This window comes from Melospiza georgiana, chromosome 15 (genome assembly GCF_028018845.1).
Source record: "Melospiza georgiana isolate bMelGeo1 chromosome 15, bMelGeo1.pri, whole genome shotgun sequence".
NCBI lineage: Eukaryota > Metazoa > Chordata > Aves > Passeriformes > Passerellidae > Melospiza > Melospiza georgiana.
The window spans coordinates 2,712,144-2,732,837 of NC_080444.1; the positions used below are offsets into that span (position 1 = coordinate 2,712,144).

The 20,694-nt window shown below is 45.7% G+C and overlaps 2 protein-coding genes across 2 annotated transcripts in view; both read left to right on the plus strand.

The window, feature by feature from the left end:
- The first annotated feature begins 234 nt into the window (after window positions 1-234).
- C15H5orf47 (chromosome 15 C5orf47 homolog) lies at window positions 235-5,337 on the plus strand. Its single transcript, XM_058035114.1, has 5 exons — window positions 235-508; window positions 1,075-1,163; window positions 2,649-2,751; window positions 4,857-4,903; window positions 5,254-5,337. Exons 1-5 carry the CDS (start codon window positions 235-237, stop codon window positions 5,278-5,280), a joined length of 540 nt encoding a protein of 179 aa, XP_057891097.1. The 3' UTR covers window positions 5,281-5,337.
- An 8,637-nt stretch (window positions 5,338-13,974) lies between these two features.
- NSG2 (neuronal vesicle trafficking associated 2) overlaps window positions 13,975-20,694 on the plus strand; it is a 29,673-nt gene continuing 22,953 nt past the window's right edge. The window contains exons 1-2 of the mRNA XM_058034554.1: window positions 13,975-14,107; window positions 14,847-14,997. Coding sequence (XP_057890537.1) covers window positions 14,869-14,997 — 129 coding nt within the window. The 5' untranslated portion in view covers window positions 13,975-14,107; window positions 14,847-14,868. The remainder of the gene's footprint in view (window positions 14,108-14,846; window positions 14,998-20,694) is intronic.

Consider the following 20,694-nt stretch of genomic DNA (forward strand, 5'->3'; position numbering starts at 1 on the left):
CAGTCCCCGGCTCCACTCACCGACCCAACTGTCCCCCGCTCCCCTCATCGACCTCCTCTGTCCCCGGCTCCCCTCGCCGCCCCCTCAGCTGCGGCTCCTCTCAGCCCCCGATTTCCCTCACTTAGTCTCAGACCCCGGTTCCCCTCAGCTCCCGCTCCCCTCACTGACCCTCGCCTCTCCTCACTAACCCTCAATCCCCGGTTACCCTCACAGCCCCCAGACCCTGTTCTCCTCATGCCCGCAGCCCCACCGCAGATGGAGAGCGGCCGCCGCGCCCGCCCGCCCGTGCCGATGGTGTACGTGAACAGCTTCGGCTCGCACCGCTGCGGCACCGTGATCCGCCTGGGTCGGGGCTGGCGGCAGAGCCCCGGGCAGAGCCCCCCGGACCGGGCTGGGGCCCCGAGGGCCGCCCCGGAGCCGCGGGCCGGGCGCAGTCCCAGGCCGGGCGGCAGCGGGAGGCGAGCGGGGAGCGGCGGCGAGGCCAGAGCCGGCAGCCGCACCAGCCGCGGTACGTGAGACCCCGGGACAGCCCCCTTGGTTCTCCGAGAGCTGGAGGTGGCTCAAGCCTTGTCTTAATTGTACTAGGAATAGCGGGAACAGCAAAACAGGGCGATTCTTCCCCTGTTCTGGGCACTGGCACACCTCGATTGCCGTGCCCAGTTCTGGGAAAGAGAGGGAATTAAAAGCTCCCAGAAGCCTGTTGTCTGTATGGGTGCTGTGTAGTTTTGCAATCTGTTTTGTGGTGTTTGAAAGACGCTCACTTGCCCCATGGTTATAATGGAGTAAAGAAGAAGGGAACAAGCTGCAGGGTGTAAGGATTGATACCCTGTACGGTGACCAGAAATAAGGATCTCTGTGGAATCACAGAGTGGTTTGGGCTGGGAGGAACCTTAAAGATCATCCAGTTCCACCCCCTTTCTAGGGACACCTTCTGCTAGACCAGGCTGTCCAGAGCTCCATCCAGCCTGTCTTGCACACTTCCACAGCTTTTCCGGACAACCTGTGCCAGTGATCAACACCTTCCTTAGGAACATATTCTAAATACTCAAAAAATGCTTTCTAAACTCTTTCTAGGTGACGCTCGAGAGGCTAAGACTGACGCCTTTGACTTTCCCATCCCTTCAAGAAACGTTGATAAAGTCATTAAACGAAAGAAGAAAAAGGTATAAATTGTGGCAGCTCAATTAGCTGCCTTGGCATTTGAGAAAGCTGCTTGTTCTCTGTGTGTGAGAGCATGAGGGAGATGAAAAGATGGAATTGGTAGCCTGTTACTGAAAACCTTACTTACAGAAAAGAAAAAATGGTATTATCTTCCCTCTCTGGAGGCTTTAAAATTCTGGCTCTTATTCAATAAAGCACTTAAGTATGTGCTTACCTTGAAAAATGAGAGTATGCTGTTGACTTAAAAAGCCTGTACTGAAATGCTTTGCTGGATTTTGGCCAGGGTGCAGCACACCTTGGGGTGAAACCCAGCAGGGAAAAGCTCTGCAGCTCCTCTTCCTCTCATGTTTTAAACAAAGAAATCCCATGAGTTACAAATAAGCGAAGGCAGGAACCTGAGCTATTAATGCCATCCTTGGAGCAATGCAGAATTACTTTCTGCTTCACAAATGTGTTTCTGTTCCTGTTCAGTAGTTCGACAAATGCCTGAAATTTTAACAGGAACATTTGTTAAGCAGTAACTCATTATGAGATCCTGTAATGTGGGAAGTACAAGTAATCAGCTGGACTAGAACAGAGCCATATCGTAGATACTTGATTTAAAAACAGCAAAATGCTACCAGCTGCAGAGGAACAGCTAATAACATCCTGGAATATGGCTCTCCTGGTGCATTGAATAGTCTTCAAAAACATGAGGAATATATAGAATGTTTTAGCAATAAATGTCCTCGAGAAAGGAATTATCTTTAGATATAAACAAGTTTCTCAGATGAGGTCCAGCAATAGTCCAAACATCAGCGTGTCAACAGCCATTTCTATTTGTTAGGCCACCTCTGCCTGAATGCTTTTCCCCACAATTCCAATTTAATCTTTCCAATGCACAAATTTGAAACGCGTCCACTATGGACAGAGCTTTATGCCTCTAAAATAAAGGTTTTCAACATCTCTAAACGAATTATGTGGATTTGCTATGAGATAGGCAGGAGCATTGCTATTCTGGAATCTGAGTTTGGGCCTCAGTTTTGCTGCTGTTTGGGTTGGAAGAAACCTTAAACACCATCTAGTTCCATTCCCTGCTATGTGCAGGGACACCTGTTTCTCACATGGGAAACTTTTTGCTCCTGGAAAACTACACAATCTTTTCTTGCCCACCATTTTGGATGACTTTGAAAAAGCTTAATGGCTCTACACACGTTTTCATGAGCTTTGCTCATCTAGAAGGGCACTTCTCAAGTCCTGGATAAACACAGGAGTTCTAGGCAAGAAAGGAGGTGGAGATCTCATGTGAAAAATCATGGAGGAATTTATGTTTCTGACTTCTAAATAGAGATGATTCTTCCATATGTCCCACATTCCTTCTTCCCTTCTTTCCCAGTCCTCAACAGAAAAACCCAGCTGCACTTCATAGTCATTGTGGGGAATTCAAAGTTCTGCCCTGTAGATGTTTTAATGCAAACTTTTTAGATGCTTCACATTTTATCTTTCAGTCCAAAGTCTGGCACAAGGTCTGGAAAGTGATTTCAAAAATGCTTGAGGAAAATGAAAAGTTCAGAAGTCGACTGTTGACCTGCAGCCAGTTGGATGGAGAAGGTAGGAAATGAACTGCTGATGTTTTATTTTACTAGAGAAAACAAATTGTTAATACAAGTGAAGATCCCAATGTTTAAGGTCCCTTCAGCTGGTTTTTTGGTAGTAGGTTTTACAACTCACAAATGGAATTCATTCCATACTTTAGGCACTTCCAGCTTTTTTGGAAAAAACCCTTTTGTTTCATGGAGGGTCTTGTACGTGTTAATTTGGAGGAAGGATGGTGGAAGTGTTTGCTGCAGCCTGACATTAAAGATATGCACATCAAACATCTGCAAGTTTTTCTGAACATGTGAAATACGTAATTAAACTTATTCACAGATGGGTCCAAGGCAGTAGTTGTATGAATAATAATTTATTTTTTCACGTAGGAAAATAGTGGTTGATTTCATACATACAATAAATAAATTAGATGCTCCCCAAAGGTTGCTGTAACACAATTTAACAAAACCATGGAACATGTTCTCACTCTGTGCCCTGAATGCAGCTCTTTCATTACTGGAAAATGACTTGGGAATTAAAACTGGTGTTCTGCATTCAGCCAATTTCAATTAGAGGCATTGTAGCTGCTGCACAATTTAAGATAATACAGTGTATGCTTACAAATGGAATTGGAATTTCTGGCTTCACAGTTGGATGAGTTATTAGGAAAAAGAATATACTAATCCATGAAGAGCTACCAGGCAAGTTTAAAATGCCACTTTCAGCCACAGCATTTTTTCTTCCCTTTCATTGGTGCTGATGGAAATTTTCCACATGGGGGCATGTTGGGGTGAATCCCAAAATGTAGGACCATTCCAGGCAGTGTCTTATTTGGTAAATGTTGGATTAGATTTCCACACACATGGCAAGAAAATACACCCTCAAAAATCTTCTTCATGAGAAAAGAGGTCCAATTCTGGTTCAGAACAGAAATCTCTACCCTAGTGGATGTTATTGAATAGGAGAAATTCCACTGAAATATGCTTCAACAACTTCTGCAATTATTGTGCAAATATTTTGCATTGTGTGCAAAAACACTTCTTCTGTTGGCTTTAAACCCAATTCCTGATTAATTCTGGAATTATGACATGATATTAATTATTCATCATGTGCTATTCATATTCAAGGTTCCATTGGCCTCTGTCATATTTCTGTGCTAAGTTCCAATCTAATAAATCTCTCCTCCCATGGAAGCTGTTCCATGTACTTTCTCCCAGAACTGAGATCATTGCAGAAGTGTGTGTGCAAAGCTATTAATTTATATGTTGGACATATATCTATGTGGAAGACTCACACTTCCATGGATATGTAGGACAGTGAATTTTTTTTTAAAAAAACCTTCCTGGATTTGTCTGTTTGATTTCAAGAAAAAGAAGAACGAGTATCAAGAAAAAAGGAGGAGAAATCTTTACTAGGTTATTAGATTTCAAGTTATTGTAAGAAAAAAACCCCAAATTCTGCTTATATATGATTTCCTGGGTGGATTTGCCATCTTACCCTAATGGCTGCTTTTCTGTTTGTGATGGATCACCATGTGCTGTTTAACCTTGGATTTCTGGACAGGGCCTGTCCCCTTTTCAGCCACTCATTTCTTTTAGAGAAAGAGCATTTTCTTTATATATAATTGCAGTGACTTGAAAAATCTCACCAACCAACCAATCCCTTCTCCTCCCCTCTTACTCAATCCTTAATTGTAATTTTACCCTCTTTCTCAGGAGCTTTAACTGAGAATCTTCTATTGAGTCCTATTTCAGTGAAAACCCTCAATTCTAATACCTTCTTTCTAATTAGCAGATTTTGCACAACATCAAATCTAGGAGATAAGTCTCCTATTGATTTTTCATTAATCAAGAAGCAAATGGAATAATTCTAGAAGTTATTTAGATAGGGATCAACAAGTCTGAAAAAACTGGGTTCATTTTTATCTTCTTTTTTTATTTTCCCTAGATTAATAAATCTATAAAATTAATGCTGCATTTTATTGCCTCTATAAATAGGGTTTTTGAGAGAACAAAAGTCTACTTGAATTTTAATGCTACCTATTTACTCCTTGGACTGTTGCAATTAAGATTAGATTCCATGTGACTGCAAATGATGATTTTCCTCCACCTGATGTTCTCCTGCAGGCTCTGACAGGACCCAGAGGTCACAGAATGGGGCATACCTGGACAGGGTATGTAGACAGTCTATTATAGATCAAAAAACCCCTAAAATATGAAATTAATAATATTAAAAGCATGCACTGGTCTTGTTTAATGTTACTATAATAAGTGGCAGTTATTTTTTTAAAGTATTACTGACATGGAACTCAAATATTTTCAAGATTTCAGATTTGGGGCCAGAGAAGCTCCATCCTCACAGGGAGGGCTCTGTGCTTTGCCAAGGCAAAGGGAGGATTTTGCCTTCTTCTTGATCTAAATCCTTCCCTGGTGGTCTAAAGTACAAGCCTCACTTGATATAGAGACTTTTTTTTTAATATTAATGGGAATGTACCAACTCACTTTTATCACTTTTTTCCTCTAGGATGAGTCCATCTTTGGCTGGGTGTAGCAAGGAAATAAAGGAAGATTCAGCCCCAAAGGAAATATAAGCAAAGTGAAAGCTTTTATTTTGATCTAGTTCTTCCTGGAGTCTGCAAAGTGACTTCAGGGAACACAGGTTCTCTGTTGTTTGCTTGGTGTTTGTGCTTCTGCTGTTTAGGAGGTTTGTTTTTACAGTGGCTTAAACAGCTCTGTTGCAAGATATTTATCTCAAGCCATTAAGTCTAGTGTTTCACTGAGCTATTAGTTTTAGAAAGCTTTTTAATGAGCATAATATTGTGACAGTTTTCTTGCAAAAGAATAGATACACATTTACTGTTGTCTCCATATTTATATCTTTTATTTTTGTAGCCTGTCAGAATAATAAACACAAATTCAGTAAGGCAAAACTCCACACAAGACATAAACCCCATTTTCCTTTTTTCCTGGTTTGCATAAATTTGCCTTTATGATATTAAAATATTACACAATAACCCTCTCTGTTCTTGCATCCATTTATACATGAATCTCAGCAAGTATTTGGAATATGAAACCAGGTGAATGTTTTCTCTCTCTGTTCATCCTGAGGCACATAATGGTACCATCACAATCAGGAGGTGTTGTTTATCTACCTGACTTCAATAACACAATATAATTTTCTTCTGTTCTGCAGCTTAATACTTGAACCCTTGATTGACTGTTAAAGCCTTTTAAGCCAGCAAATTGTGTAAATGGAACATGAAAACTGCATAAAAATAGTTATGTATATGGGGTTCATCTTGGGAGTAAAACATTCACCTGTCACAATGAGACCTCCTTGCTTTCAATAAAAGGATTGTTTTCTCCTGCCATAATGTCTTGGTGTTTGCAGATAAAATGACTGCAGTGTCAGAGTGCTGAGCTTTAATAACATGCTGGTGATGGTGTCATTAGGCAGCAAAGCACTTGGAAAGGTTTCATCTCTGTTTTCTTCATGGTAAAACTGCAAGTGTGGAACTGGAATGCACCTTTGCAGGGACAGCTGCAGGTTCAAGGTTTTCTTCTGGTTTGTGGTTGGGTAATATTTGGATTTTACTTAAAATAGTTGACATTTCAGCTTGGAAAAGGAAATGAGAAGGCAAAGTATCCAATCAAGATGTAATCATTTTTCTGGCAGAACAAAAATGTCATAGTTCTTTGGTATTTTCAAAACACATGTTTAGAGTCACACGTGGGATTTTGAGGGGGGGTTGAGGTTTTTTTTTTTACTAAATGGGATGATCTCCCTGTCCCCACAGTTCTATCAATGAATTGTTTACATTGGGAATATTTAGTTTATAATCCTGGTTTGTAAATTGTAGAGTTGTTTCTCTAACTTTTCTTTTCTTGTAAATTGCAGCTGCAGTTGGTGCTTTACTGGCACAGACTTCAGGGGCCCTGGAAACACTTTTCTTCCAGATGCATAATTGCTACTTTAACAGGATAGATGAGGTGTATTAACCTAAATCTCTGCCTGAAGTTTAGCCAACACATTAAGATTCTTTGGATAAATACAGACCTCTGTCTGTGGGGCTGTTTTAAAAGAAATTATAAAAGATAAGTATGGCCTTAAATCATCCCTATGTACCTCCTTCAGTCTAAAGGCTCTGTGTGGTGATGAGATAATTAATTAGTTGGGATCTACTAATCCAGAACTTTCATTTGGCAGTACTTTGAAAGGCTCTTACATTTTTCAAATCACTTTGGGCCAGAACAGCTGTTGCATTGGGGAGAAACTGCTGATTCAGGTTTGATTTTTGACTTTTTGGGTAAGAAAGTCTGGCTTTCTGCTGTACTGACCAGATTTCAAAGGTACAGTTGGGAACAAAGGTCATCAGAGCAGTTAAAGTGCTGAAAAAGGGGCCTGCAAACCAGATCATCAGCCCAATCCACTCAGACCTCTGTGCATTCCTTTTTAATTCATGTGATCCTTTAAGTGTAAAATGCAAAATAAATGTAATTACAGTGTTGCATTAAAATATCTCCAAGTAAGTAATGTGCTCTACAAAGACAAAAAGGGTTGGATGAACATGAAAAAATTCATTGAAACCCTCTTTGGTAAAAGGGGTGAGAAGTAAATAAGGGACCTTCAGGGCACTGGATCACAGAGTAGAGATTCAGAAAAGCACTGATTCTCCTTTGAGGACTTTGATCTTCACTGCAGAGCCAAGAGCAAGTGTCACACTGTCCTGCTGTGGCTCCTGGGCACCACTGCTTCTCCTTCACATTCTTCAAAATGCAGATCAGTTACCTGAAGTTTTTAATAACAAATCTCCCTTGGAGTGTGAACTGAAGCAGATGTGCAAATACAGAGGTCACACTTTGTCTTTGCTTTGCCTTGCTCTGAGTGCATAATTTACCTTTCTATACAGAACAGAAACTGCAGCTTGTTCCCAAAGTTTGACATTTCTTCATCTCAACTCCGTGAACAGTTGCCAGGAGATCTGAGGAGGCTCCTTGGGATACAGAACTGGAAGGGAACAGTCAGGGCACACAGAGCAGCCAAAGGCATTGCTGCTGAATTTGTTATTTGTAAGTAATGATGTCAGACACTTATCTCATGATCCAAAAGCTGGTCTGGATAATCTCTTTTCCCTGTGTGCCACAAATACAAAAGACTTTGGATGAAGGTAAGCAGTGGAGAGTAAAGTCTTTGGGGTTTGTGTCACTGTTCCATGCTAGCTGGAGATTAATTGGTCCAAGTTCAGCTGGAAATAGCACAAACATCCTGACGTGTTTTGGTTGAAGTTATCCCATTTGAGGAGTTCTTGCCTGGTTCCTGGAGCAGCTCAAGCCAGGCAAGTCTGCCTTGGAGTTCTCTGCCTGGAGGCTCCAAACTCCAGCTGCTGGCTCTGGGCTGCCCCTTCCAAGGCTGTGAAGCTGAAAGCTGGGATGTGCTGGGAGCCCTGAGCTCCACAGAGATTTCCATGGCTGGAAGCACTGAGAGCTTGGCTGAGGCTGGACTGCTGGAGCTCCTGCACTCCTGCACAGTGGGGCTGTGGCTCTGGGCAGCCTTGCCAGGGTGTCCTCAGACCCTCTGCACAGGAGCCAGGGAGCTTTGGGAGCTCCCTCAGCTGCTCTGTGCTGCTGCTGGGGATGATGTCACCGATCAGCTGCAGCCTTGGGAACTTGGGAATGGTGTGGTGATGTTTCTGAAGTGACCCTTCTGGGAATATCCAGTTTGTGGGCATTTTCAAAAGGGTTTGCTTCCTGCTTGATTTGGCCCGAAGCCACCAGTTGAGATAAAACCTCATTTCCTGCAGGCTGGAGGCTTGGCTTGCCCAGCAGCTCCTCTGCTCATGCCCCATCTGCTCTGGATGAATCTGATTCTCTGGGATGAATCAGATTCCTGTGTCCTACCAGCTGAGGCTCTGCTGAGAATCCCATGGCCTCTGAGGTTATCAGAACTTGGCCATTACAACGTAATCAATCACCAAGGTTAATAATATTTCACTGCTGATTCCTTCCATGAAAAGATTTCAGCTCTGAAACAAAACTTGAGAGCAGGATGTGGAGTTTCCAACATGGTTTGATTTTGGGAAAGTAGAAGGTGACCTTTATCTTCACTGAACATTTACATCCAGTAAATGTCTTTGTCTTTAGGGCCCTCCCTGGTAGTCAATGTTCATGTTTTAACTTCAAAGCTTCTAATACAATTTTGCATGGACTCTGACTAAGGAATAGCCTTCAGCAGGCAGCTGAATTGTAGTTTTCTTTTTCTTTGGGAGGAGGAAGTGAGTGAAAGCAAATTTTGGGCATATATGACATTTTGCCTGTGCTGTAGGCCCTTAAATATAAAGCAGAACAGAACTTTGATTTATAGCTCTTGTAAATAACGTTCAGTGACATGGGCAGGTTTGTGGATTATGTTTCTTTTCATTGCATAAGCACTTATATAACTCTGATTGTTGGAATTTGCATAAAAACCAAAGCAGCCATGGATGGGTTTAACATCATGGGCTTTCCAGCAAACTGAAGCAGCAGGAGAACCTATGGTTTAAGAGGAGTTTTACTTTAGGAGGAAAAGAGCAAGTTTTATCGAAGTATATTAAGCCACAGTGGATTTTTAATAAATATTCACTGGAAGTTTCTCACTCATTAGGGAGGGCATCAGGCCCCTCTGATCTGAGGCAGAAAAATTCACATTTGAAAGCTTCAGCCTAGGGAAAATTAATGTGAGTAGCTGCCGTTTCATTTTATTGAGGGAAAGTTATGGAGGCCTCTAAGGGAAAAAGGAATATGCCTTCATCCAGGGAGGTGATCACCTCCTGGAAGATGCTGAGTGCTTTGACCTCCCAGTGACTGTGGCACCTCTTTTATCTGTTTCTTGAGCTGAATATGTGGAGCAGATTAAGAGAGGATCTCTTCTTCTTTCTCTAAATTTGGACTCCACATTTGTGTCTCACCCAAGGCGCTCAGCTGAGCTGTGGATGTTGCTGGGCTGGGCTGTGAACAAATCTGATCTGTGTCATCTCCCAGGGGTCAGGACAGGATCCCTTCATGCTGGGAATGTGTGAGATTTATTGCAGTCCTGCTTGAGGAGGAACAGAGGCAGATTGAAAGAAATGTGCAGGAAGGCTCAGGGTGGCACTGACAAATGTTCCCTCTCTTCCAGAATCTTTGTAATCTCCTGGATTTTGAAATGAGTAATAAACTAACATGGCTTTTAGTTTTTTCCCCTGTTCTGTATGATTGCTTTCTGGTTCCTACTGTGTGTGACAGGAAGTCAATGGTGCTGGTGGAGCTCTGTGGAATGGATAAACTCCTCACAACAGTGACTAGGAGTAGTTAAACCCAGCTCAGAAAATATGTGGTCACTTTTTACACCTCTTTGTATTTAAATTCCTTCAGCTACAGAAAGGGTAAAAAAATTTGAGTATGATGCTAAGTTGTCTGTGATCTCCCAAGGACAAGAACACTGCACTGGTTTCCACTGCTAATTTTGACATGAACTCAGGTTAAAGTTTGAGAAACAAACACAATCTTTTGGTAGAACAGCCTGAGGTGGATGATGTTATTCCTAGGATTGCCCTGTCATGACTATTGTGACTTCCTGAAAACTTGTCCTCACTCAGTGCCTTTAAGTTTTGTTGTTTCTCTTCTTAGTAACCTCTACTTCCTGTTCACACATTTCCCAGTGCTTTCATTGAAAGCCTGGTCCCAGATTTTCAATACATGAAACCAGATAAAATATTGTTCCTTCTACTAATGAGCGGGAACGTTATAGAGAAAAATGCTTGGTGTGCAGGAAATGTATTTTATGAAGTGAGACAAAAAGTGTTTCATAGATCAAGGAGCAAGTGAGTAGAATAATATTCATTAACATTGAAGAGGAGTTAATTTATGTGTTCAGGCTTGAAGTGGGGAGAGGCTGAACTGTGCTGTGACTGATGTTTTGTTTACAAGCTGCAATGAAATGAAATGTTTGTACTCAAACCCTGTTGCCCTCCTTTGTTCCTGGGCTCAGCTCTACTTGGGCTTCACCCCGGGCTTCAGGGGGATCTCAGCTTTGGCACCTGGAGCATCTCCTTCCCCTCATCCTGAATGTCTGCAGAGCTGTTCCTCTCTCACATTCTCACTCCTCTCTCCTGCCTGCAGCTGTGCAGTTCTACCCCCATTCTTAAATCTGTTTTCCAGAGGTGTTACCCCCTTGGACCCACTCAGTGGGACATGGGGGAAGCTTCCAGCAGCTTCTCCCAGCAGCCACCCCTGCAGCCCCCCTGCCACACAAACCCAGAGCATTAATAATTGTGGGAGACTTATGAAAGGAATAAAGAGAGGCATATATTTTTGTTGACAGAAGAAATATATTGTTTATTCCTCTGGAGTCTCCTGTTGCTCATATTGCTGCTGTGTCTTATTGCCTGTCACTGAGCTGTGCTGTGTGGGTGGAAATGTCAGGCTCTGAATTGGCTCTGTAAGAAAATCTGTGTGTTACTCTGATTTCTCATACTCACTTGGGCTTGCTTTAATGTTGTCCCTACAGAATGTTCACTTTTAGCTTCTTGCTGGCATTTTCAGACACCTATTTCTGCCATGAAGCATCCTGCTAAGGAAATGTACTCCTGGTAGTGTCTTTGTTTGTTTGTTTGTTTGTTTGTTTGTTTTTTGTGAGAGATGGATTTTGCAAAGAAGTATTTTCAAACTGAAATGGGCCACACTGACCCAAAGTAGTCACAGGGCTGGTTCAGTCTCCTGGAGGAAATGGAAGTTACTGGATGTAATTCCAAAGGAGGCTTTGGACATCTCTCTGCTCATCTCCCTCCACCATGCTGCCAAAATTCTCAGATGGTGCCAGTGAAAAAGGTTGCTTAAAATGTGCTTCCACCCTGAGAAGTCAAAAGGTAAAAGCAGCATCTGCTCATTTTTCACAGGTTCTTGCTGCTGGCACTCAGAAGTCGAAGGCTTTGGGGGAAAAGTGGTTCCTGGTGCCAGTGCTGGCCATGCTGAGCTGGGTTCTCTGGGTCACATGGAATATCTCCAGCTGAGCTGAGCTCTGGTTTTAGTTTTCAGGAGATTTGCAGCTACAGGAAAGGTGTTTGTCAGTGGGAGCAATGCACAAGAAGGAAGGGGATTCCTCTCATTGCCCCTTAGGTTTGTTACCATTAAGAGTATTCAGGCATAACCAAAAAAAGTTAATATATTAAACTCTGTGAGTTCAACTGAGTAGAGGTGTGGAACAAGCAGGTAACCTTATTTGCAATCTTATTTTTTCATGATGCAAGCCCAGTTTCCATGGGTTTGCACAGGTGCCTCTGGAGATTTCACATCACAGTGTTTGTGAAGTGTTGCTTAAGATCTCTCTGAAGTCAGAGCACCAGCTTAGGTGTCATTAATGTAATATTTTGGCTAAGCAGGATATTCATTGCCAGTGTTGACGTGAATGAAAATTATTTGGCTTTTAGATCACAGGATGCATTCGAAAGCTATGAAAGACATCAATTTGCTTTTCAACAGAGCTCTCAAGTTGATAATTACCAGATAAAGGTGGAAAACCCCAATGCCATTTTCATGGAGTTGCAATGCAACGTTTCCTTTGCCAAAAATTTGTAACACTCCAAGCAAAAGTTGTTCAAGGTTAAGTTATATTTGTGGAACCCAGAAAAAAACCTTTTGGGTGAAATTTACTGTAGAAGTTTGGCCTGATCCAGAAATGTGATAGAGAAAATTCCCAACCAAGCATGAAAAACTGGTGAAACTGTTGGAAATAGGATCTTTAATGGGCCATGTAAGGTGATGTTAGTAGCAGGTAGTTTTAGCTGCCCTTCTCTACTCCCTTCCTCTCAGCTCTTCCCTCTATACTGTGAACAAGCTCTACCACTGCAGTCAGCACTTCCCCTCACTCTGCCAAAATACAGCTTGAAATGAGTTTTCACAAGTCAATTCTAAAAGGCTTTATTATGGAAACAGTTCACGCCTTCAAGGAGTATATTTAGGTCTCGTGAAAAATGCCAAGTTGCGAGCTCTGGAGGCAAATTCTAAATTTATAAACAAATCAGGCTGAAGTCATCCCAAAGTATCCCATGTCTCCAAGACGAGTGCTCAGCCTCCTGCTGCAGGAGATGGTGGCTGTGGTGCTGTCCTGCCATCCCAGCATTTGAGAATCACAGAATGCCTAAGGCTGAAAAAGACCTCCAAGATCATTGAGTCCAGCCACTAACTCAGCACTGCCAGGTCTGTTAAACTCTAAATGCCACGTCAAATGGTTTTTGAACACCTCCAGGGATGGTGATTCCACTGCTGCTCTGAGCAGCCTCTCCCTGGCCACTCTTTCAGTGAAGAAATTCTTCCTAATATCCCATCTCTTCCTAATATCCCATCTCTTCCTAATATCCCATCTCTTCCTAATATCCCATCTCAACCTGCGTTGGTGCAACCTGAGGCTGTTTCCTCTCATCCTTGTTGTCTGGAATAAGTGACTGACCCCAGCTGGCTCCAACCTCCTCTCAGGTAATGAGTGGGCACCAGGGAGAGTGCCTGAGGGCCAGGAAGCTGAAAAAGGGATGGGGAAACCTTCCCTGTGGGGACAGGGTGAGAAAATTGGGATGTTCATCCTGGAGAAGGTTGTCTGGAGACCCTGGAGCACCTTCCAGGGTCTGAAGGGGCTGCAAGGAGAGGGGCTCTGCACCAGGAACTGGAGGGATGGCTTCACACCGAGAGAAGTGAAATTTAGGTTCGGATATTGGGCAGAAATTGTTCCCTGTGAGGGTGCTTCTCCCTGGCAAAGGATGCCCAGAGAGGCTGGGGCCGCCCCTGGATCCCTAGCAGTGCCCAAGGCCAGGCTGGACACCTGGGCTTGAACCAGGTGATCTTTAAGGTCCCTTCCCACCCAAACCACTCCACAATCCCACATCATTGTGTGACACCCACACACAATGGGACACACTCCCATTGTGAAGGACACAGCGCTCAGTGACCAGACGGTGACAGCAGGGCTCCTGTCACTGTGACGCCGCCCAGGATCCCCTCCGCCGCGGTGCTGTCGGTGCCCGGACAATGCCGTGGAGCTCTCCGTGCCCGGACAGTGCCAAGGAGGTGTCGCAGGTGCCGGTGTCCCCTCCCCGGCCATGGCGGCACGGCCGCTCCCTCACGCGTGCTGCCTGCAGGGGGCGCTGTGCGCTGTGCGCGCGGCGCGGCCGCCAGGGGGCGCACGGGGCCGCGGCCATGGCGCTGAGGGCGGAGGGGCGGTGGGTGGGGGGGGGAAGGAGCCGCCGCCCCGCCCGCCTCAGTCACCGGCGGAGCCGCAGCGAGCGCAGCGCTGTCCCTTCAGCACCGCTGCCCCCGCGGACACCGCGGGCTCCACACCGGCCCCGCCGCCGCCTCTCGCCGCCTGCTTGGCAGTAAGTAACGCAGCCGTGCCCGCAGAACCCCCGCCCTGACCGCCTGCGCTGCCGCTCCCGGGGAGATGGGATGGGGGACCCCCGAGCGCTCCGGGATGCGCAGGGGAGGGGGTTCCGAACGCCCAAGGGGGCTGCAAAAATGGGAGAGGAGCATTAAAAACCCTCCTGGGGTCAGTGGGAGACGCGCCGTGTCCTCGTGTCCCGCTGCGTGTCCGCGGTGGTGGCGGTGCTGGTGGCACTCCCGGTGATGCTGGAGATATGCCCGGTGATGCTGGTGGCTCTCCTGCCAGCACTGGTGACATTCCCGGTGGTGCTGGTGACATTCCCGGTGGTGCTAATGACATTCCCGGTGGTGCTGGTGACATTCCCAGTCGTGTTGGTGGCATTCCCACCAGTGCCGGTGGCTCTCCCGGCGCTTCGGGATGCGCCGTGTTTGGGCTGACAGCGAGGGGTTTAAAGGCTGATTGTGGGGTTTAGAAGCTGTTTGTGTGATTTAAAGGCTCTTTGTGGTGTTCAGAGGGTGTTTGTGGCGTTTAGAAGGTGCTTTTGGGGTTTGGAGGGTGTTTATGGGGTTTAGAGGCTGTTTGTGGGGTGTCTGTGTAAGGCAATTGCTTTGCTGTAGTGAAGCGTCATTCCCTGTAACCCAGGCACCGACACCTGAACCCAAAGCGAGCAGGGCAAGGCAGGAATTGTCCCCTTCCCCTGCCCCGGTGACATTGCTCATCTCCCCCGGTTTCAGGTCTGGAAAGCCGGCTGCAAGGATGGTGAAGCTGGGGAGTAATTTGAACGACAAGAACAACAAACCACCATCCAACGAAGATGGTTTTCAGACAGTTCCTTTGATCACACCTTTGGAAGTAAATCACCTGCAGTTCCCGGCTCCGGAAAAGGTAAAACAAAATCACAATGTGCTCCTGCATGGTTGCGCTCACGGACGTGCCCTTTGCTTGTCACTGGGCTCTGGTGATGGGAATCGTGGCACGTTTATTCAATAAATAAACAGGGGTTATCTTTCACTGTGTGTTTATCTGTTTAAACGCGGCAAATAAGCACGCAGACATCCCCCAGTGCATTCCGTCCTCAAAAAAGAACCCCAAATATTCCTAAATACAACGGGAGAAAAAACCTTGGTGTGTTTCTCTTGCAAAGCTGGGGAAACTGAGGAGCAGCGTGCAATATGTTATTATCAGTAAGATTAATGGCCTGCTTTGAGAGGAGGTAATGTGATAACTCTGCCGAAATAAGCAGCTGTTTTAATTATCTCAGTTAAGCTCCGTTTTCTTCTCCGTGGTTTTGAAAAGCTGATTTGGGCACTGAGGATGCTGATTTCTCTGGGGACGGTGGCTGAGTTCCTGGGGGACAGCCCAGGGACTCGTTTGGCCCCGGGCAGGGGACATTGTTCTCCCTTACCCTCTCAAGTCTCTCACACCTGAATGCAGCACTAAAACCCCCAGGAATGTGCGATTGGCTGCGGGTTGTGTTGGGATTTTTTGGCTGCAGCGTGAACTAGGAAATCTTTTGTCTACATCCCCGTGGGGATGATGCAAATCAGTATAACCTGGTGAGGACATGATGAGACTGTAAAAATCCGTATTCCCCAACAGCCCTCACCAAAACAAAGCCTGTCTGCAATGTAGTTCCCAGATACCACAGAGGTGGAGCCAGCCCACCCCAAAGTACAGACAGAATGATTAGATCTTGCAGGATAATGGAATAACAGCAAAATTAACACTGATGGTTATTGAACATATATCCTGCTTTTACCATGGAACAAAATGAATTTTCCCTAAATACATTAGGAGAACATGGTGATGGATGGGATAAACCTGTCTAGGTAGACAAACCGTGTTTATTTTAGGATAGAGCTGAGTCAACTGCCTTGACATCCTGGGAGCCAGAGCTGTGCCAGACAAAGGAACTGGTCCCATTCTCCACGTGCCTCATGGCAAACAGGAGCAACTTGGCTGCATTCAGGAGAGTTGGACTTCTGTGAATTGTTGTGAAACAGAGGCTAAGCCAGCCCTTATCTGTGACTCTGATAAATAAGATTAATCAAAATAATTCGGGCAAAGCAATGTGATTTGTTATAAATGTCTGAAAAGTTTAGGGGAACCGTAGGTGTGTAAAACCTCTGATGCCAATACAAAGGACTCGTTGAGATCACCCAGTGTCACATGGCAATGTGGGATTGAAATGACTTGTGGAGCAGGTGAGACATGGATTACCCAACAAAGATCTTTCCAAGCTGATCGAGTGCTAAGAGTGTGTTCCAGTTGCCTGATGGTGAGCAAACACTGCTGTGGATCAGTGTGGTGTGATTCCTTGCTGATTTTTCTGTTTAAACATGCCCACATCAATAATTTACGTGTTGTTAGGTTACATTACCTTCATTAGCATACATTACTGCCAATGCATCTACCAACATCCATATTTTTCTTTGCTGGAAGTGTGGGATGTATCTCCGGGCGTGCTGAGCGTGATTCAGAACTCATTAGAGTCAGAGCTATTGATTTCTGCAGGCTGTGGTTCATCTCCTCCTGCAGCAGGCCCGCAGTTAACGGGCTGGAAATCCCTTCACCAAGAGGAGAGGTTATTTATGATAAAAGCAAAATAATTCACGACCTGTTTCCTTTGCTCTCTGTAGAAGGGGTTCTGGGGGGGTGAGCTCACCCCGGGACAGAGGGGCTGTGTAAAGAGCTGCTAATAAGGAGCTGAGCCTCAGGTGAAAAGCTTGGGCAGAGGTTAAGTGAGAGGGGCAAATTGCAGCTTTGTTCTTGAGAAAGCAAAGCTGCTGCTGGATTCAGGCAGACTGTCCCCTTGAGGAGGAGTGGACATGGACTTCGAGTTTTTCAGGGTATATTCTTGTTTGGACTTGCCTTGCTGTCAGGAGACTGGGTTAAAAAAAAAACCCTAAAATTGACTTTTCTCGTCGAGCAACAGATTTTTAGCCCGGGAGAATGAGACCATGAGGGTTCCTGTGCCTGGTGCATGGGATGCTGCAGGAGCCAGGAGAGCCCGACGGCTGTGAGGGACAGCTCCGGTGTCCCCTGTGAGGGACAGCTCCGGTGTCCCCTGTGGATGGACAGCTCCGGTGTCCCCTGTCAGGGACAGCTCCACGGGGCTCCACAGCCTCGGGGCTTTCCTGCAATGCTGCCGCCCAGCTCCTGCATCGCATCCTCGGCACTGCACACAGACAGCCTGCATTGTCCTGGCAGCTCCTGTAAGTGAGACCTAAAAAAAAAAAAACCCTGCTAAAATATTCTCCTCTCTGGGCTTCTCTTTGCCGTCGGAAAGGATCTTTGTTTAGGAAATTCTGAGTTTTTGACCTGCATCTAACCCTGGGGTCAGGGCAATCCAGGGTGCGTCAAAACCAGGGCAAGGAGGTTTGGGTGCAGCTCAGGGCTCTGTCTAGAGGAGGAGTAGTAACAGCTTTGGAGAGTGATCCAAGAGTGTACAAGGGCTTGTGCTGGGCAGCCCAGCTGCTGTCTCTACAATAATGCCCTCACCTGGTGTGTATCTGCAAGTTCTGCTCCTTTTTGTTTCAGCTGAGTATTAGATAGCTGCATGCAAGTTGAAGAACATCAAACCTGTTTGTTGTTAGATCCCTGAAAGCACCCCACAAAGCCTGTGGAATCTACAGACTGAAAATGGTGGTTTAAGGACCTTAAATTGTCGATTTTTTCTTTATTTTAAGGACATTTTTGTAGCTGAATCACTTTGAGAGTCACTCAAAGTGACTCTCAGCATTAACCTATGTAGGTGTTTCACCAGTGCTTCCATCATCTCTTGCCAAGCGTTTTTTGTGTCTGGTTCCTCTGTCACAGAAAGGATACAGAGATAGAATATAAAAATGAGGCTTTTACTGATGTGATGTAAACCCTGAAGTCCAGCTCTTTTCAGGTAGTTCCTTGAAGAAATCATATTGAGGGTGAGAAAGGAAAACTCTTAAAGGTGTGCCTAAATTTCCTGTCTGTCCTTTTGGGGGTGCTTTCCTAACAGGCTTGTTCTCCAAAGCACTGAGAGCTGAGCAGCTCCCTCTGACTCCCACCTTGCTGCTGTTGGAAAAATGCAGGCAGGATTTCAGGAGGCTTCAGTTTGGCAAAATTCTTCTTTTTTTAAAATTGCAGCCCACTGGAATGTCTTTTTCTCCCACCAAAGGAGGATGTCCCCTCCTTGTGCTGCTCCTCCGGCAGCATCAGCATTCTCACCCTTCTGTCACCACTTGTGTGGCTGCAGGGAGACAAACAGGGCAGGAATTGTCCCCCTAAGGTGCTAAGCCTGCTGTGCATTTATATTTATTGACAATCTTCAAGCATTTCCCTTGCCCCTGTTCCCTTGCTGGGGCAGAAGGCAAAGTCAGGTGCTCCTAAATCATTTTTGCATGGCCTTTTTGGTGAGATCCATCCATGTAACAGCAATAATAGCCCCATTAACAATGACAAGCCCTTGACCTGGCTTTTTATGTCTCTGAATTTCATTTCTTTTGATTCAAAAAGCAAAAAAAAAAAAAACCACAAAAAAAACCACCTAACAGAATTCTTTTATCTTTTAGGACCAAAGGGAAAAAGAGGAGCTGTTGCCTTGTTTTCCAAGGCATAGACAAACAGCTTCAGCTGTGATTGTATCCTGGCAATGATAATGCTGAAAGATGTGCTGCTTTTCAGGGACCATTCTGTTCACTGAAATGTGAAATGAAACCAACAACTGGGGACCCCTTGGTCTCTTGGCTTGCTTCAGTGTAATCCATCAGGAAATACCTCTGCTCTGGCAGTAAAATCCTAATTTTACATAACACAAAAGTGCATGAAAGCTCTTGTCAGGCTGTAAAAAACATCAAGCACCTCTTTTGTGGTGAAGGCTGCAGAAGGCTTATCATGTGATCCATTGTTCTTTATTTTGAATGCATCAGGAGGCTCGAGAATTAATTTCTCTAGTGGCAAATTCCTGCCACAAGCCCAGGAAAACAAAAAGAAAATAGATGTAACAGCTCTCTTCAAATGCTCTCCCCACCCTCTGCTCCTGCCCCTGGCCACATCCCTGTCTGAGTGGCTGAGGCCATTCATTTACAGAGTTCCTGGAGATCAGGAGGCTCCCTGGTGTTCACAGCCTGTCCCTGTTGGTTTAACAGAAAATAACGTTTGGTCCTGGCCAGCTGAGCAGGAATAATTCAGAGTAGCTGGATGAGTGCTCCTGTACCTCGGGGACTGCTCGGTGCTGGGTAGCAGTGTCAGCCTGCCCTCTGTGCAGCCTGAAGGGGCTGCTTTTGGGGAGCTGGGGCTGCTTTTGGGGAGCTGCTGCTCCTCCTGGGGCTGCAGGCAGCTCAGCATCCCCAGCTGAGCATTCCGGGGAGCTCTGCAGGTGCCGGGGACAGGCAACTCCTGCTCCTCTGCTGGTGAGGCTGGTGGGATGCCACAAAATGCTGGGATAGTGATGAGGCAGGGAGAGGAAAGGATGGAGGAGGGAGGAGGAGGATGCAAAGGGAAAGAAAACATGGATAAAACAAAGGAAGGGAAGAACAAATAAAAAGGAACAGGCTGTCTTGCCTTTCCCCATCCTTTTTTCTCTCCACTTGGGATAGTCTGCCTCATCCCCAAAAATAGCAAAGTCTGAGCCTTCCTCTCCTGTTCCCCTCCTACACTGTGCAAATTCCTTTGTCCTCTGGATGTGTATTAGAACTGAGCACCACCCCTGCTCATTAGGCTGCAGTAAGTCCTTGCAGCATCCCACTCGGGCAGGGCAGCATTTGGGGAACCTCCTTGATGTTGTTTGCACGTTTTGCACAGCCCTGCTCGTGTCCTTGGCAATTCCTGCTCCTGTTTGGATGTCACTCCGTGCTGGCCTTCTTCTCACACACCAACCTCTCCACTACACTTGTCCGCTAGGGACCTGGAGCAGCTTCCAGCAGCCTCCCATCATTCAGAGAATGTGCTGCTGCAGCAGAGCTTCACTCTGAACATCCCAGGATTTGTGTAGCCTGGGCAGAAATCTCCCTCCTTATCTGCTCTGCCGTCAGTGCCTGAATTAGGGGCTTTAAAGCTGCCTGAGTGTGTGAGCTCCATTACCTCCCTTAAGCCCAGCTCTGTCTGCACTGCAATTCCTGGGGCTGCATCCTGCAGAAACAGCAGGAATGGACTCAGGGATGGCTCTTGGGCTATGGAGCCTTGGCTGAAGCTGTTCTTTTTTCATTTCCATGAAAACCCACTGCTGAGGGTGGAAGTGATTTCAGCAAGGCTGTTAGAGGAACCCACATACCAGTTCCTTACTGGTGTGGAAAGGAGAACTGGGCAGGAATCTTGGCTGCTGGAAATCAGTGAAGGGAAATCAGTGGAGCTCTGCTAATTCAGCCTGGCCAATTTGTGATTGATTCTTTTGTCTGCTTTGCTAAACCGTCTCCTGGATGAACCTACTGAAATCAGTTTTTCTCAGCCCACCTCCTGTGGGGTCCTGGTGGTTATGGGCACTCAGGGGTTTGTAGGGAGACTTGGCTGAATAAATTCTGAGCCACTTTTGTTCTTGGGGCTGTGCCTTGCCCCTTCTCAGCTGCTTTCAGCTCCCAGTGCAGCCTTTGCATTCTGTGCTGCCTTTCA

Bases quoted from the DNA above. Each gene is read 5' to 3' on its own strand.
- C15H5orf47 (XM_058035114.1), top strand. From the start codon at position 235: ATGCCCGCAGCCCCACCGCAGATGGAGAGCGGCCGCCGCGCCCGCCCG. The intron at 509-1,074 runs GTACGTGAGACC...AACTCTTTCTAG, and splicing joins CGGCAGCCGCACCAGCCGCG to GTGACGCTCGAGAGGCTAAG. The intron at 1,164-2,648 runs GTATAAATTGTG...TTTATCTTTCAG, and splicing joins TTAAACGAAAGAAGAAAAAG to TCCAAAGTCTGGCACAAGGT.